The sequence below is a fragment of the Accipiter gentilis genome, chromosome 1 (genome assembly GCF_929443795.1).
Source record: "Accipiter gentilis chromosome 1, bAccGen1.1, whole genome shotgun sequence".
NCBI classification, from domain to species: domain Eukaryota; kingdom Metazoa; phylum Chordata; class Aves; order Accipitriformes; family Accipitridae; genus Astur; species Astur gentilis.
Window position 1 is genome coordinate 35,787,041 of NC_064880.1, and position 13,613 is coordinate 35,800,653.

The 13,613-nt window shown below is 35.2% G+C and overlaps 1 protein-coding gene across 5 annotated transcripts in view; it reads left to right on the forward strand.

Moving 5' to 3' along the window:
* Window positions 1–13,613, forward strand: part of FAP (fibroblast activation protein alpha) — a 47,870-nt gene that overhangs the window by 17,729 nt on the left and 16,528 nt on the right. For all 5 annotated transcript variants that reach the window (XR_007509470.1, XM_049828010.1, XM_049827921.1 and 2 more), the window contains exons 12-20: window positions 1,836–1,880; window positions 3,604–3,708; window positions 3,799–3,869; window positions 4,471–4,524; window positions 4,857–4,981; window positions 6,207–6,254; window positions 9,134–9,232; window positions 9,968–10,037; window positions 11,275–11,469. Coding sequence is in view for 4 of the 5 variants with exons in the window: in XM_049828010.1 (XP_049683967.1) it covers window positions 1,836–1,880; window positions 3,604–3,708; window positions 3,799–3,869; window positions 4,471–4,524; window positions 4,857–4,981; window positions 6,207–6,254; window positions 9,134–9,232; window positions 9,968–10,037; window positions 11,275–11,469 (812 nt within the window). In the remaining variant the exon portion in view is untranslated. The remainder of the gene's footprint in view (window positions 1–1,835; window positions 1,881–3,603; window positions 3,709–3,798; window positions 3,870–4,470; window positions 4,525–4,856; window positions 4,982–6,206; window positions 6,255–9,133; window positions 9,233–9,967; window positions 10,038–11,274; window positions 11,470–13,613) is intronic.

The following is a 13,613-nucleotide window of genomic DNA, read 5'->3' on the forward strand; positions in this document are numbered from 1 at the left end:
TTTCTATAATTCTATATTTATACAGTGATACAATGCTTTTATCACATTAAAGTTTGCGCAAATGGCCAATTGAAGGAGTGTGAACAGATGGGAGTGCTGCATTAGCTCTATTTGCCGTTAGAAAGTATATCTCTGTACATTTCCATTGGCAAAAATAGTTCTCTTCTTGATTTCAGAATAAATCGAGACTCTAATGTACAATAAATGTGCTAGGCTTTATGTACTTGAAAATAATAACAAAATATAATCTACAAGATGTTCCTAAACTGTTGATTCATCGAAACTGTTCATGTGTTCAAGTCTTGCTCATGTGAGTAGACCACAGAAACCAATATGACTTCATTGGAACTATTCATGTGACTAAAACCTGGGCATGTGTTTCTGAAATTGGGATTTCCTATAAAGATGACAGTTCTCTAATTAAATTCTGTAAATACTTTAATACACAGAAAAATCCCATAGAAGTCAATGGGACTACTCATATGAGAGAAGTTAAATATATCCTTAATGTACTAAGTCATCAAGATCTGAGCCTTAATTTAAAGAAAGGAAAATAAATTTAGGATGCAGAAATAAAACAATACATCCCATTTTTCTTATCATGAAAAGAATTAAAATCCATCTTGTTAGTTAATAGCTCAGTGGAGCCCTTACAAAGTACAAAATGGTCTTCTACAGGGCAAATACCCGCAACTTTTGCTCAAATAAGTCACTTTGCAGGGACTAAGTTGAAAGGGGGAAAGCATTCTGAATGCTAATGAGATTACACTGAGGATAACAAATACAAACAATGTTCTTTAGAAAGCAAATTTGTTGCATTTATTTCAGCCTGTGAAGAAATACTGTATTAAATGAACAGTATGAAGAAAGATTTGCAAGATAAAAAAAAAGAAATACATTGACTGAATGCAGAACTGTTAAATAATAAATCACTTGCTCCATCCAACAAGCAAGATATACTCTTCAATGAAAAAGTCTTAGGAAAGTATTGAAAATGCACTAGAAACTTTATAAGTAAAACATAAATAAAAATGTAAAAGCACCTTTAGCTGCAGGAGGTACTGATCTATTTATGCTAAGTAGAAGTCTTTTTTAAAATCAGCTTTAAGAATGTTACAAGGAGTTAAGACCTGCTAAACTTACATTCATAGTCTCAGGGTGTGATAATCTGGGTGATTTTTTGCTGCCTACATTATCTTTGCCAATCCTTAATTCTTCTTTCTAAATATGTTATTTGTGAGATTTTTTTAAAGTGTTGAAAATCAGGCCCTTTAATATCTTTGAGCTGAGCACCAAATATAGAGACCCTTGATTTCTGTGTACTTAGTTAAAGTATTTGGCTTGTATTTTTAATGTTTTTAAGGTTTACATTTAAAAGAAGTACCTAATAGTCACATTATCCACTGTTATAAATCAACATCATAGCTTTGAAAAGAAAGGAAATATGTCAAATGAACCAACTGAGAATCTAACACATTTTTTAAATTATTATTACTGAGATTATTTTACTTGGTTTTTTTACTGAAAAAATCATGAGATTAAGTAGTTGTTAATTATTGCTTTCAGTGAAAATGTTGCATAAGGTTAAAACAATTACCTTAGATTTTACTTAGCTCTGATGACAGCTGTTAAAAATAATATTTTAACTAACATGATGATATTAATACAGTAATATTATTTACCTCAGACAACCTTCAAGTCCCTGAACCTTCATAGCAAGTATTCTAAAATTCTCTTTTACAGGCAGCTACAGATTTTTTTATTTGAAGATTTTGAATCTCCATAAACTCATTCTTGAACTTCTTAAAGAGTGTACATTTGATTTTGTTTTTCAGAACCAACAGCACATAGAAGAGAGTCAAACAGGATGGGCGGGCGGAGTGAGTTTTTTTGTACTCTCTTTTGATCCAATGAAAAGCTACAGCTTTCTGCACCTTCACAGCAGTGTTTTGAAACATGAAGCACAATTCTGAGTCATACAACACTACTGCTTAAACCTGTTGCACTGTAGGATTGAGACTTTTAATGCTGTGCAAGGCATAGTATCTGGCTATTTGCTTTCTGAGTTTAAAAACCCTTTATCTGTCTTATTTTACAAATTTTAGACCAACTGATTAGAAAATATACTCCCTTATGCTGAAGGGAGGGAAGTCATGAAAAGACACAGATTCATACTGCAATGTAATTCTTAGAAGCATCCTGGAGGCAAAGAATAGATGTAAAATTCCTCTGATATCACCAGGGCAAGAGATAAGATCAGTCATACCATAGCATTTTGAGAATAAAACCTGTCTGTTCAGAACTCAGTTTTAGTGCCAAGTGCTGCACACCTTCAGCTAGGGAGGAACCTTCAACATAAGATACCCCACTTAAAATGCTAGTTGATACTTCTCTGCAGTTACCCCTAAGCAAAATAAATTTTCTCTACCCAGTAACCTTTATCTTGGAAGAGACATAACACCTATCTTTGGGAACTCACAGTAAAAGCAAACCTGCAAGAAAATTGTAAGAGCATGAGATCAGTATTTATAATCATATATTCTAACAGTGAATAAGTATTATTGCTTATGTTTACTCTTCAGGCAGGTGAAATTACTAGAATTCAGTGTGGGCAACCTTAGACTGTGCCTGAATATCCTGCTGTGGACTTAACCAAGTTTCGATTTTCAGTACACTGTCCTTTAAGAGACATGTTTTTATTTGAGTTGAAGATTACACATTTACAAGAATTAGTTCTTTTACTTGGTCCCTTTCTTTTTTTGCCAATTCTCTTGACATTGTGATGACAGGTTTTTATTAGAGCTAAAGAAATTGCACACATGCATAAATCCCTGCTTTAGCCTTTATGGGATTTTAAGCATTAAGAATATTAGAAGCAGGCTCCAGAACAATTTCGCTTGTGGTCACAGGTTCTAGTCAAGCTTGGGTTAGTATTATTCAAAAGTCATACTCACTCAGGAATGTTGGTGCTACGTTTGAAGTGCTTGCAGGTCATTCTTCTGTGTTTTGAAAATAAAACTCACTGTTGCAGTAACTCATCCTTGACTGACAATTTTAGTAAAGAGTTGATGGTTTGAAAGGAAGCAAAAGTTGAATGGTCTTCTCTGGGATAATCTGTTCTTTAACATTAGTAGAATGGTGTGGGAAACTTTAGATATCCATTTACTTAGTGCTGTATTTGCTCAGTGAATCAGCCGGACTCTGTGGTCCACAAGATTTTCAGCCTGGCACCATTCATGAACATAAGCTTTATTCAGGAACTTCTTTTTTAAACATCACCTCTACCTATTTTTGAATAACTAAAGAAAGGTCATTCACAATATACAAACAAATTATTCCACTTATAAGTAGAGAGCTTGCATTTGTGGGGTACTTGAGGTATCTATATTATCAGGTTAAGAAATCTGACAAGACAAGTGAGAAATTGTAATGTGTACTGACTGGGAGATTGAACATCACAGGTAAACACTTGTGCAAAGTACTTTGTCCCATCTGAACTGATTAAATACTCTTGTTACTTTTAGTATGTGTACTATAATCTGCTAAATAGTTTGGACAGTCTTACTTAACATCTCATCTACCATTTTTCTTCCATTGTTTCAGTTCTTTGTTTCTACACCATATTTTACATCAGACAGCAGTTCATACTACAAAATTTTTAGTGACAAAAATGGTTATAAGCATATTCATTACATCAATGACTCTGTGGTAAGTCAAGTAAAGTGTTCTACATTGATCTACTGTAAGTTCCTGAAATAACTCTACAATATTCAGTAACTTATATGTCTTGCTTGACAGGAGAATGCAGTCCAAATTACAAGTGGAGAATGGGAGGCAATATACATTTTCAGAGTAACAAATGATGCAATGTAAGTATCATGAAGTGAACAGGTTGTGAGTGGTGTCAGTAAAAGCAACACTTAATCACTTGAGCACCATTTGTTAATTCATCAAGTTATAACTAGGTATAATTTGTTTTGTATCTGAATGGATCCACAACAATTTGTATGCAAAGGCACTGCACGAGTTTGCAAACTTGTTTTACTTACAGGAGATTCTTTGCAAATTGCCCTCATTTTTCTATTTATTTTCAATCACACATCTTAGAGAAACTAATTTAGAAATACTTAAATTTAATCATGTGGTTAACCCTCATACAATTTGCAGTTACTTCTCTTTTTATGGTCTCTCATTCAGCTTACTAGATAGATAGATACAGCTTACTTAATTGGAGTGATAAGCTCATGAAAATTAAGCTAGAACTCCTATTTATATTGTTTATTTGTCATCTAATGAGAGTTTGAGCAAAGATTTATTAAGATGAAAGGTTTATAAGCTTAATTTACTCTTCCATCACATGCAGACATCTCAAAAAGTCTAAGTTAACTTCCAAGAAGGCTTTTCATCTTGATGCTGGTTCATAGGTCATCACTTTATGGATTATTTATTAACATATAAATGAATTTACAGTTTCTATTCAAGCAATGAATTTGAAGGCTATCCAGGAAGAAGGAATATTTACAAGTAAGTGTTCTCAATATTATCTTAATGGTACTAGGTTGATAGAATATAGCTCTGGATTTGTCAATAAAATAATTCAGTTTCAAGATGTTTAAAGTGTAATTTCACAAGCTATTTTAACTAAATCTTGACCTTAGATTATATCTGAGAATTGAGGAGAAATAGCATCTAAGGTTTAAATATATACTCTTGGGAGAAAAAAATTAGAAAAAGGGAAAACATTTATTTTTAAATTGAACTGTTCTGAAAGTACAGTGCATATGTTCTAAAATATAAGGCAGACACATGTGAAGTTGTAGCAAAATAAATATTGCTTTATTTTATTTTTCTCCTAGAATCAGTATTGGAAGTAAACCTATCAGAAAACAATGCATTACTTGCAATTTAAGGAAAGAGAGATGCCAATATTATACAGCAAGGTTCAGTGAACGTTCTAAGTATTATGCCTTGATCTGTTATGGTATGTATAGCATGCAAGCAAACATATAATCAGCTATTCTTTCAAATTTATCAGAGGTGTAGATAATACTGATTATCCCAAATGATAGCTAGATGAATCATAGAAATTTCACAAAAACCAGGAGAGATTTCCAGAAAGAAACTTTTCCATGTCCAAAAACCTTGGGAAGGTGTTTCAGAAAATACAAATATTTTCACTCTATATTTTTTTACTTTTTCAACAAAAACCTTGCGATTTTTAGAATTAAGAACAAATTTGTGAAAGTCCTTCATGGCACAAAACAGACTGTAATCTGGTTCATCAGTCATGCTTTTTCTTGCAGCAGCAAGAGCAGGATTTAGAAACACACACTGATTTGCAATTCCTGTGATCAAAGTTAGCTATGAGAAACTACTACAATGTGTTTCCCAACTGAAATTATTAAAGCCCATGTGAGCCACAAAATGCTGGTTTTTTACTATCTGAGAACATTTTTAATAACTGAACTAAGAAAAATTCAGTTCATCAAGATGTGTGATCACTGAAACCACTTGTAACAGAAGTGTTAAGTGAGTCTTAGCTCTTTTGAAATGTTAGGTAATTTCAGTGATCTGAGGTTTCATCCATTGCTGTAATCAAAGAAGAGTGAAGTCACAATCTAAAAAAAAGGGAAGAAAAATATCCAGGGTTTTCCTTTTGCGTATTTCATATAAAGTTTACTGCTCTTCCGATTCTGCAGTGACTGATCAGCTGAAGAGTTCCTTAGAACTTCCGTTGAGCAGAGAAGCAGATGTAGCAAATAATAACACCTTTCAATCATTCTTGCACAAAACAGTCAGTAAGGTCGTCACCATATGAAAGCCACTCACCTTCACAAATACGATGTGACATGTTCTCAAAGAATGTTTCACATTGTTAATTCTGCATTCACCTTATGTAATCTCATCTCAGGTATTAACTAGATGTCACTTCATCTCTAGGGAGGATGAGTTTGCTAGTAGATTTGAAGTTACTTCTATTATGTTTGCTAAGCAATGCCTGTATGTATACAAGTCTGTGTACACACAGTACTTTATACATTTCATGCAGCAGGGACTAGTGAGTTATACAGCAGAGAAGATTCAGATTTGTGTATGAACTTTGAGCTCTTTAACACCTGTCACTTACCAATGTTAATGTAATACACACTCCATCACCAAATTCCAGCTTCAAACTATAAACTGCCTTCTTATCATTCTTATGACAGGTCCTGGGATTCCCATTTCTACTCTTTTTGAGAACCACGGTGATAGAGGTACTGCAAAAATCCTGCCTGTTTCTGAGCAATTGTTTTTCTCATTGATCTTCACTATGTAGATCCTCTAATACAATATTAGGATTGTGATCAAGAAGCCTTTTGTCTTGTTTGTTATTATAATACCTAGTGTCTTTCTAGATTTGTTAATTAGTAAAATCCAGATATCAATTTCAAGCCTGTATTTTTATTCCTGAGTCCAGCACTTTTATAGCATACTGAGGTTTCTCCTGTTTACATACTATAGATGCAATGAACATCAGTAACTCTTTGTCTACCAAATATTGAGTCAAACTTTGTAGAAGACATTCTTGTGATTTCCAAGCTATTCTTTTTCACATTCAGATGAACACAAGACACTGAGTTTTTTCATGAAACAGCCCTACCCTATACAAAAGGCAACAGTGTACTGTTCAGAGTTTGCAGTTTGAGGTATTGTACTGTACGAATTAGAATTTGGATCAGTGACTTGCTCTTCAGCCATTGGTAGAGATGTCAGGAAAGAGCAGAAGCTCTTTCAGATGATCAGTTCAAATAACTGCTTCAGACAAGGTGTAGTTATTGATACAAAATGGGAACTCCAGCAAGAAACATTCAGAGCCCTCCTTTAAGTAGCCTGTTGGAGAGGAGTGTTTGCAACCAGACCAAGCAGGAACTTGCTAAGCATGAAAATATTAATTGCTCTGCAGTGAGTTTTCTCTGTCTGTCCCTTGTTTTACCCTAAAAATTCTTACCCAACTTAAAGCCCTCAGTTCTGAAATGTTATGAAAACTAACATGGTCCTGTAAAAAACTTAAGTGATTTGGCATTCCTCCTTCCTTCCCCAATAATCAGTGGAAATGCACTGGTAGTTCTAATGCCAGGGTCCTTACAGTTCAGCTGGTATTGATAACCCACTATTAACTGAGTATTGTCTGACCAGAAGACACATAAAAGGATGAGGAAGACAAATGCAGCAACATTGTTAAGCTAAATTGATCAGTGGTGATTCATGTAGAAGTCAATGAAATGCAACATAAGATTATTTTGACTCCAATAGGAGTTGGTACATCTTTGTTTTTAACCACTCAAAAATGTTTGCAGATAGAAAAGATTGGTCAATGTGTCTATTGCAATTGTGCTATAAAAACACTATGTCCTTCTGGTATTTCTTTTGCAGAAGGTTTTTAAATAGGTTTAAAGGTTTAAATACTGCTAATGCATGGATTTTTTCATATTTAATCCATTGTGATAGCTCTCTGTTTTCCATGATTCAATATGACCTTGTGTATCAAGGGCCCCTACTACTTCCTCATCAAAGTATGAATTGCATTAAATGCAGCTAAATGCCCAACTACAAATACATGTTTCTTAACCTCTTTGTAGGGGAGAACAGTTTCATTTAGTGGATCTTCACCACTGGATTCATGATGTCTTACTCTGCTGTGCTATTATTCTTCAGGAATAAAAAAAAATTCAGGCTTCTTTTTTACTTTTTATGACCTTTTTGGATTAATTTTCCTTAAGTCTCTTGCTTTCATAATCTCTTCTTTGGTGCAAAGCTATTTTTAGCAGATCCATTTTCATTGCAGTTGGCAGGATTTTAAAAATATATCACCCATGAATTTTAGTAGGAGGCATGCAGTTAAACTAACATACACCAGTTTGGAAGCTCCTTCCAGCATGCCTACAATTCATTTGTGGTAATGGGCAAGTTTCAGGAGTTTTGAGGGGAAGGATGGAAAGGGTTCAGCTGAGTTTAGGTGAGTACCCAAAGCTAGGATGATCTTTCAGCCATAAAAAAACAACTTGAATCTGCAAAACTTGTCAATACTACTTTGAAAGAACAAATTCCAGTGTTATATTTCTGGCATGTCCTGACCACTATCTAGCTCAAGACGTGCTGAGAGAAGTACTTCTTGTATTTTTTTGAGTATTTCCAGAGACGGGAAGTGGTTGCATTAAAAAAAAAAAGGTAAACTAACAAAGAAAATCTCCTGCAGTTTTAAAAGGTTCTTTCATTTTGAAAGTGAAGCTAAAAGTCACAGATTTCCATTATGTACAATATTCCTCTTCCATCACTATTAATGGGAAAACACGTAAATAAACAAGTAATATCCAGTGGATTCATAATATATAGTTCTGCAGCCTATGGTGGAAATTAACTAAATTTTGAATAGTAATTTTTAAGTTATATAACTGTAAATTGGGTCTAAAGCAATTAAAACAAAAATGTAAAATACTTTTTACATTAAAAAAAAAACAACCAAAGAGGTTCACTAAGTGTGCAGTAATATGTTACTAGGGACAGTTATATGGTAAGTCTAGTATCTTTGTGCATGAATATACCATACAGTGGTTAAGCAGGGGTTTGCCACAACCCCTTAAGAAACTGCATTTCCTGCGTTAGCCCAGAAACAAGATATTCCCAAACATCTATATGCTTAACCACAGTGCCCAAGTATCTCAGAGGTTAAACTGATGGTACTGTGGTAAGCAAGAGAGGAGATACAGGTCTGTGTTTTGCATGACGGGATGAATTTTACATTTCCAGCTCCCACCGTATTACAAAACTAGGATGAGAGCTCTGCAGGAGAAAGGAGTTTCTTCATAACATCCAGGACTCCAACACTCAGAGGCAACATGTGAAATGATTTTCATTGCAAAATGTACATCCTATGCAAATCTAACTAATATTTGTGCATTATAATACCAGTGCCTTGCTTTTATTTAGCTATGTGATCAAGCCCAGTTAGAAGTGTCTGAGTTGATTTCATTACTCTGCTTGTAAAATTCATGGATTTCCTTTCTGTTCTAATAACACAAAATAAAGGAATCTCAATTAATGAAGAGGAATTAACAATAAATTACTTAATAATTTATGCATGTCTTTTACTTAGAGCTCAGAGTATTGGAAGACAATTGGGAATTGCAGTCTGCTTTGCAAGAGATCAAACTGCCAAAAGAAGAAATTAATAAACTTGAAGTGGATGGTATAAGTAAGAATTACACATCTTTATTATACCTTTTATTCCTACCTTTTTAATATTTTGCCTTTATTTTGTTATAGTAAGTATCGTCTTTCTGTAGAACAAACTTGTTAGCCTCTCAGATTGGGAAGAATAGGCCTGGTTCCCCCCTGTTTGACAACAACCAATTTGTCTGTGCCTCAGGGTATCTGAGTAGTATTTAAAATAACATCTCTGCTTCACAATGCAATTTTTTGTTTTAAATCTTTAATACTATCGGTAAGGTGTTTAAATATAATGTAAAAACATTATAGTATGGTGGTGATAAAATGTGAAATGTAAACTGCTGTTCATGTGTTACACATTATATTGACTTGCATACACTGTTGTTTTCACTAGTGACTTTACAAACAATATTCAATGGAAATTAATCAGTCTAAAGTTACAAAATGTGTTTCTCATGATGTTAACAAGAGTTATATTCCTAGTTGTGTTTTTCTAGGCACCTCGAAAACAGAACCTAGAGGTAATGTGAAATAATATTTTTATGCATAGCTAAATTAAAATAAAAGTGGACACTATTTCTTCAAAGTTGTTCTTCAACAGCTGAATATAAACAGTTACTTGCATCAGTTTTGTGATTCACCGTTCATGCATTGTGTAGTTTGTGCTGATTCACTTTCATACACTATTACACCAGACCGGATTATGCTTGGAGGAATCATTTTAACCATTAACAATATAATTTTAATATGTCTTTTCTAGCTTTGTGGTACAAAATGCTTCTACCCCCACAGTTTGATAGATCCAAGAAGTACCCTCTGCTTATTCAGGTGTATGTAACACTTCCTTTCTTTGAATGTTATTGTTTTGTCAGAAAACATACTTCTTATAATTTAACAAAATCTAGGACATTTACAACATTGAAGAAAAAGCAAAATCACTTAGTTCTGTTTTGTTTATCGTAGTGTTTTTTTAAATATATTTCTGGAATAGACATTCAACCCAATGGAAATCAATGAGGATTTTATGTTAATCTTAGCATGGCAAAGATGAGTTCCTCAGAGAAAGAAAAAGGATAAAAACATGTGAGCTATTGCTTGGAGTTCGTAGCTCTGTTGCTGCTTCTGTTTATCATGAGGCAGTCTGAAATTATTGATTTGAGCTTTGCTAATATGAAAAATACAAGAGCCTGTTTCATTTTTTAAGAAAAAAACCAAACACCCCTAAGCCATGTGGAGTGGCTTCTTTCATCAAATGTTCCTTCTAAGAGTATTTGACATGAATTTAATTTATTACAGGCAGGAAAGGCAACAAAAAATTGCAGTGGTGCAAAAAAAAAAAGAGAGGCAGAAAGGAGAGCTGAGTGGATGTAATAAAGCTTACATCATTTTTTTATTAATCAGTGGTGATCCAAAGGTCCAAGAATGCTAAGTATGTTTGAATGAAATTTAGAGTAGAAGATTAACTCAGTTGTGTCCTTAAAGTAAAATGTGTAATTTGCATTAGGCTATTCCCATGAGGAGTGTCTCTCTGTACAGCTCAGCTATGTGGGGTGTGTTCTGCCCACAGCTCCAACAGCACAATAATCCCTACTGAAACAGAGAAGATCTGGGGATGGCCAGAAAGTGTAAGGAGCTGTACTTTTTTCTCCTGTTTTTCTTTGGCATTGCTGACTGCACATGGAGATCAAATGCAGAAAAGCACCAAAAAAGGCTGTTATACCTAAGGAATTTAGAGAGAGGAAAGAATTGAGTCTTTGAGGCATCACTCTTCCAAGGATTTACCTTAGGACAAGCACCTGATGCTGCACCCCTTAGTCTGAGCTAAAACTAATGATTTGCCTTAGGCATAAGACCTTAAGGATTACAATGGATTTTAGATAGCAAAATCTCACAAATATATGAAAATGGTAGTTGAACTGTTTGTCTGCAGAGCTCTCTGAACCACAGCCATATAACAAAATACTTGTGGAGAAAATTTAAAAAGTACCTATAGCTATAGTCCAGTATCCGGTAATAATTTATAAATTTATAAATATGAGTTGAAAATGTGTGAATTTTCATCCTCAGGTATGGAGGACCTTGCAGTCAGAATGTAAAGGAAACATTTAGCATTAGCTGGATAACCTATCTTGCAAGCAAAGAGGGAATTATTGTTGCTCTAGTGGATGGCAGAGGGACAGCTTATCAAGGTGACAAGATTTTGCATGCAGTATATCGAAGACTAGGAGTCTATGAAGTTGAGGACCAAATCTCAGCAGTGAAGTAAGTAGAATATCTCCCTGTATAACTGTTGTATTTACATACCTACAAGAAGTAATGTGAAAAAATATTAACGACACTTCTTGGCCTTTCTTCTGGAGAACTGAGGTCTCCAGGAAATAAGACAAGAAGACTTGTAGAAATAAAATATTACTGAGGTGCTTGATGTCAGTGAGGTTTTGTGTGGTTGATTAAGTCCATATACTACTAAGTCCACATTTGGACCTCACCACTTCCATTTTATAAGAGCATCAGAGGCTTCAATCCTAGGCCTAAGAAAATACAAGTGTCAGTGGTAAGAGGTAAGCCAGTGTATTATCCATTACTCTGAAGTTTTTCCTGTAGGGGAAACTTACCTCAGTGACCAAAGGTCCATAGTGATATACCACGGTGATTAGCTAAAGGTCAAATGTGAAGTCTGTAGCAGAACTGAATCCTGACACAAGCCTTCTAGAGGTCTGTTAGTCATAAACTTGCCTTCCATGCTATTTTAGGATAGTTATGAACAACAGAGTGTCTGAGGTCCAGGTCCTCTTGTAGTTGTTCTCCAACAGTTGCTCCTTTGCACTTAAAGTGTTCCAAGGGAAAATAATTCCTTAAGCAGAGGTTTTGGGAGGGAGTGAAAGCTGAGGTTTTGTAAAGAAAGGCTGCCTGTTAAGCTTACAGATGCAGTAGCACTGCTAAAGTGAGCATTTAAAGAAGTGTTAGTTTGAACCCCGCAGAGATGACTACAAGGCAGGAATAAGAAATTTAGTCTAGGCTTTGATCTTGAATTTGGCCCATCAGAGCATGGATAGATTTCTAGGTGCAACAGTAAATAACCTCTTTTCCCAAGTAATAGACCTGATTCTGAGTAGCTTAGCTAGAAATTGGATGTAGCAGTCCAGGTTTCCACAGCTTTCACTACTTGTTTGAGAACACTGCCTGTATTTACAAGTGTGTGTGAGGAGGGTGTCTGTTCCTTCCCCTTTCTGCTTTGTGATAATTAATTTCCTCCTCAATGATATAAACCCACCTTTATCCTTTTCAGTGATAAATGAAACAGAATAGCTGTATATCTGTTGCATTAAAGGGTAAAGATGTTTGGCAGAAAATAAATCCCTTGTGTTCCAGCTTGTCCTCAGATATCAGAGGGGCTGGGGGCATCTAGGCTTAGATTCTGAGTGATGCCCAATTCAACACTGTAAGTCTGGTCATGTTCAATGTATTGAACTACCACGATCACGGAGGCACAAATAGCGCAATGTAAATTCAGTCTAGTCACGTTCAATGAATTAGCATGGCCAGACTTACGAAGTTTGGGTGCATTCAGTGAGAACTCTCATGGCTAGATTAATGAATAGTACAGCTTATTAAAGCAACAGAAGTGCAGATTCTTTTAGATTGCCAGTGATAAATACACTGTCTGCAAAGCATGTGCAAGTACCAAGAATATGAATAATACAGCTGACTACAAACATGTTAAATCATGGCATAACTCTATAGAGATTTTGAAGTTTCCCAGGGAAGCACTTGGTGTAACCGAGGGTTCAAATCTGACCCAATAGGCATCCCTAGGGAGGGGGAAGAGAGGTTCAGCCCATCAGCTGATCCCAGCAGTCAGCAATGTCCTCCCAACTTGTCTATGATGGTATCTTCCCAAGCATTCCTCCTCTCTTAAGCCATTTTATACTACTTTCTTATCTTTAGGTGGCTCTTGAGTGACTCTAGTCATACATGACTTTATTATGATTGGTATAAAATCTCCTTGCTTTACTTTTGAAGGTATAAGCTAGAGAAATTCACAGCACATGCTTAGTGAGGTGTAGTCGCACCTTGAAGGCGAGTAGCCTTTGGGATGGAGGTGTGTTTTGGTATTATAATGAGATTATAATGAGCAAAATTCACCCAGAGGACATGATTTTGCTTGACACTACTCCAGAACTGGACACTTATGATATAAATCAGAAGTAAGGCAATAGCGTTGACAGAACCTCATTGTTTCACCTCCTTGCTTCAGTGGATTCAATGCAGGAACCTTGCATTCTTGTTCCAGTTACCCATCCCTGTGGTAACATCACAGAGCCAGGCCACAGTGTTCCCACTCCTCTCTACCCTCCCTGTTTCTCTTAGAGTCAGCATACCAAGCTCCCCTGGTGTTGCTAACA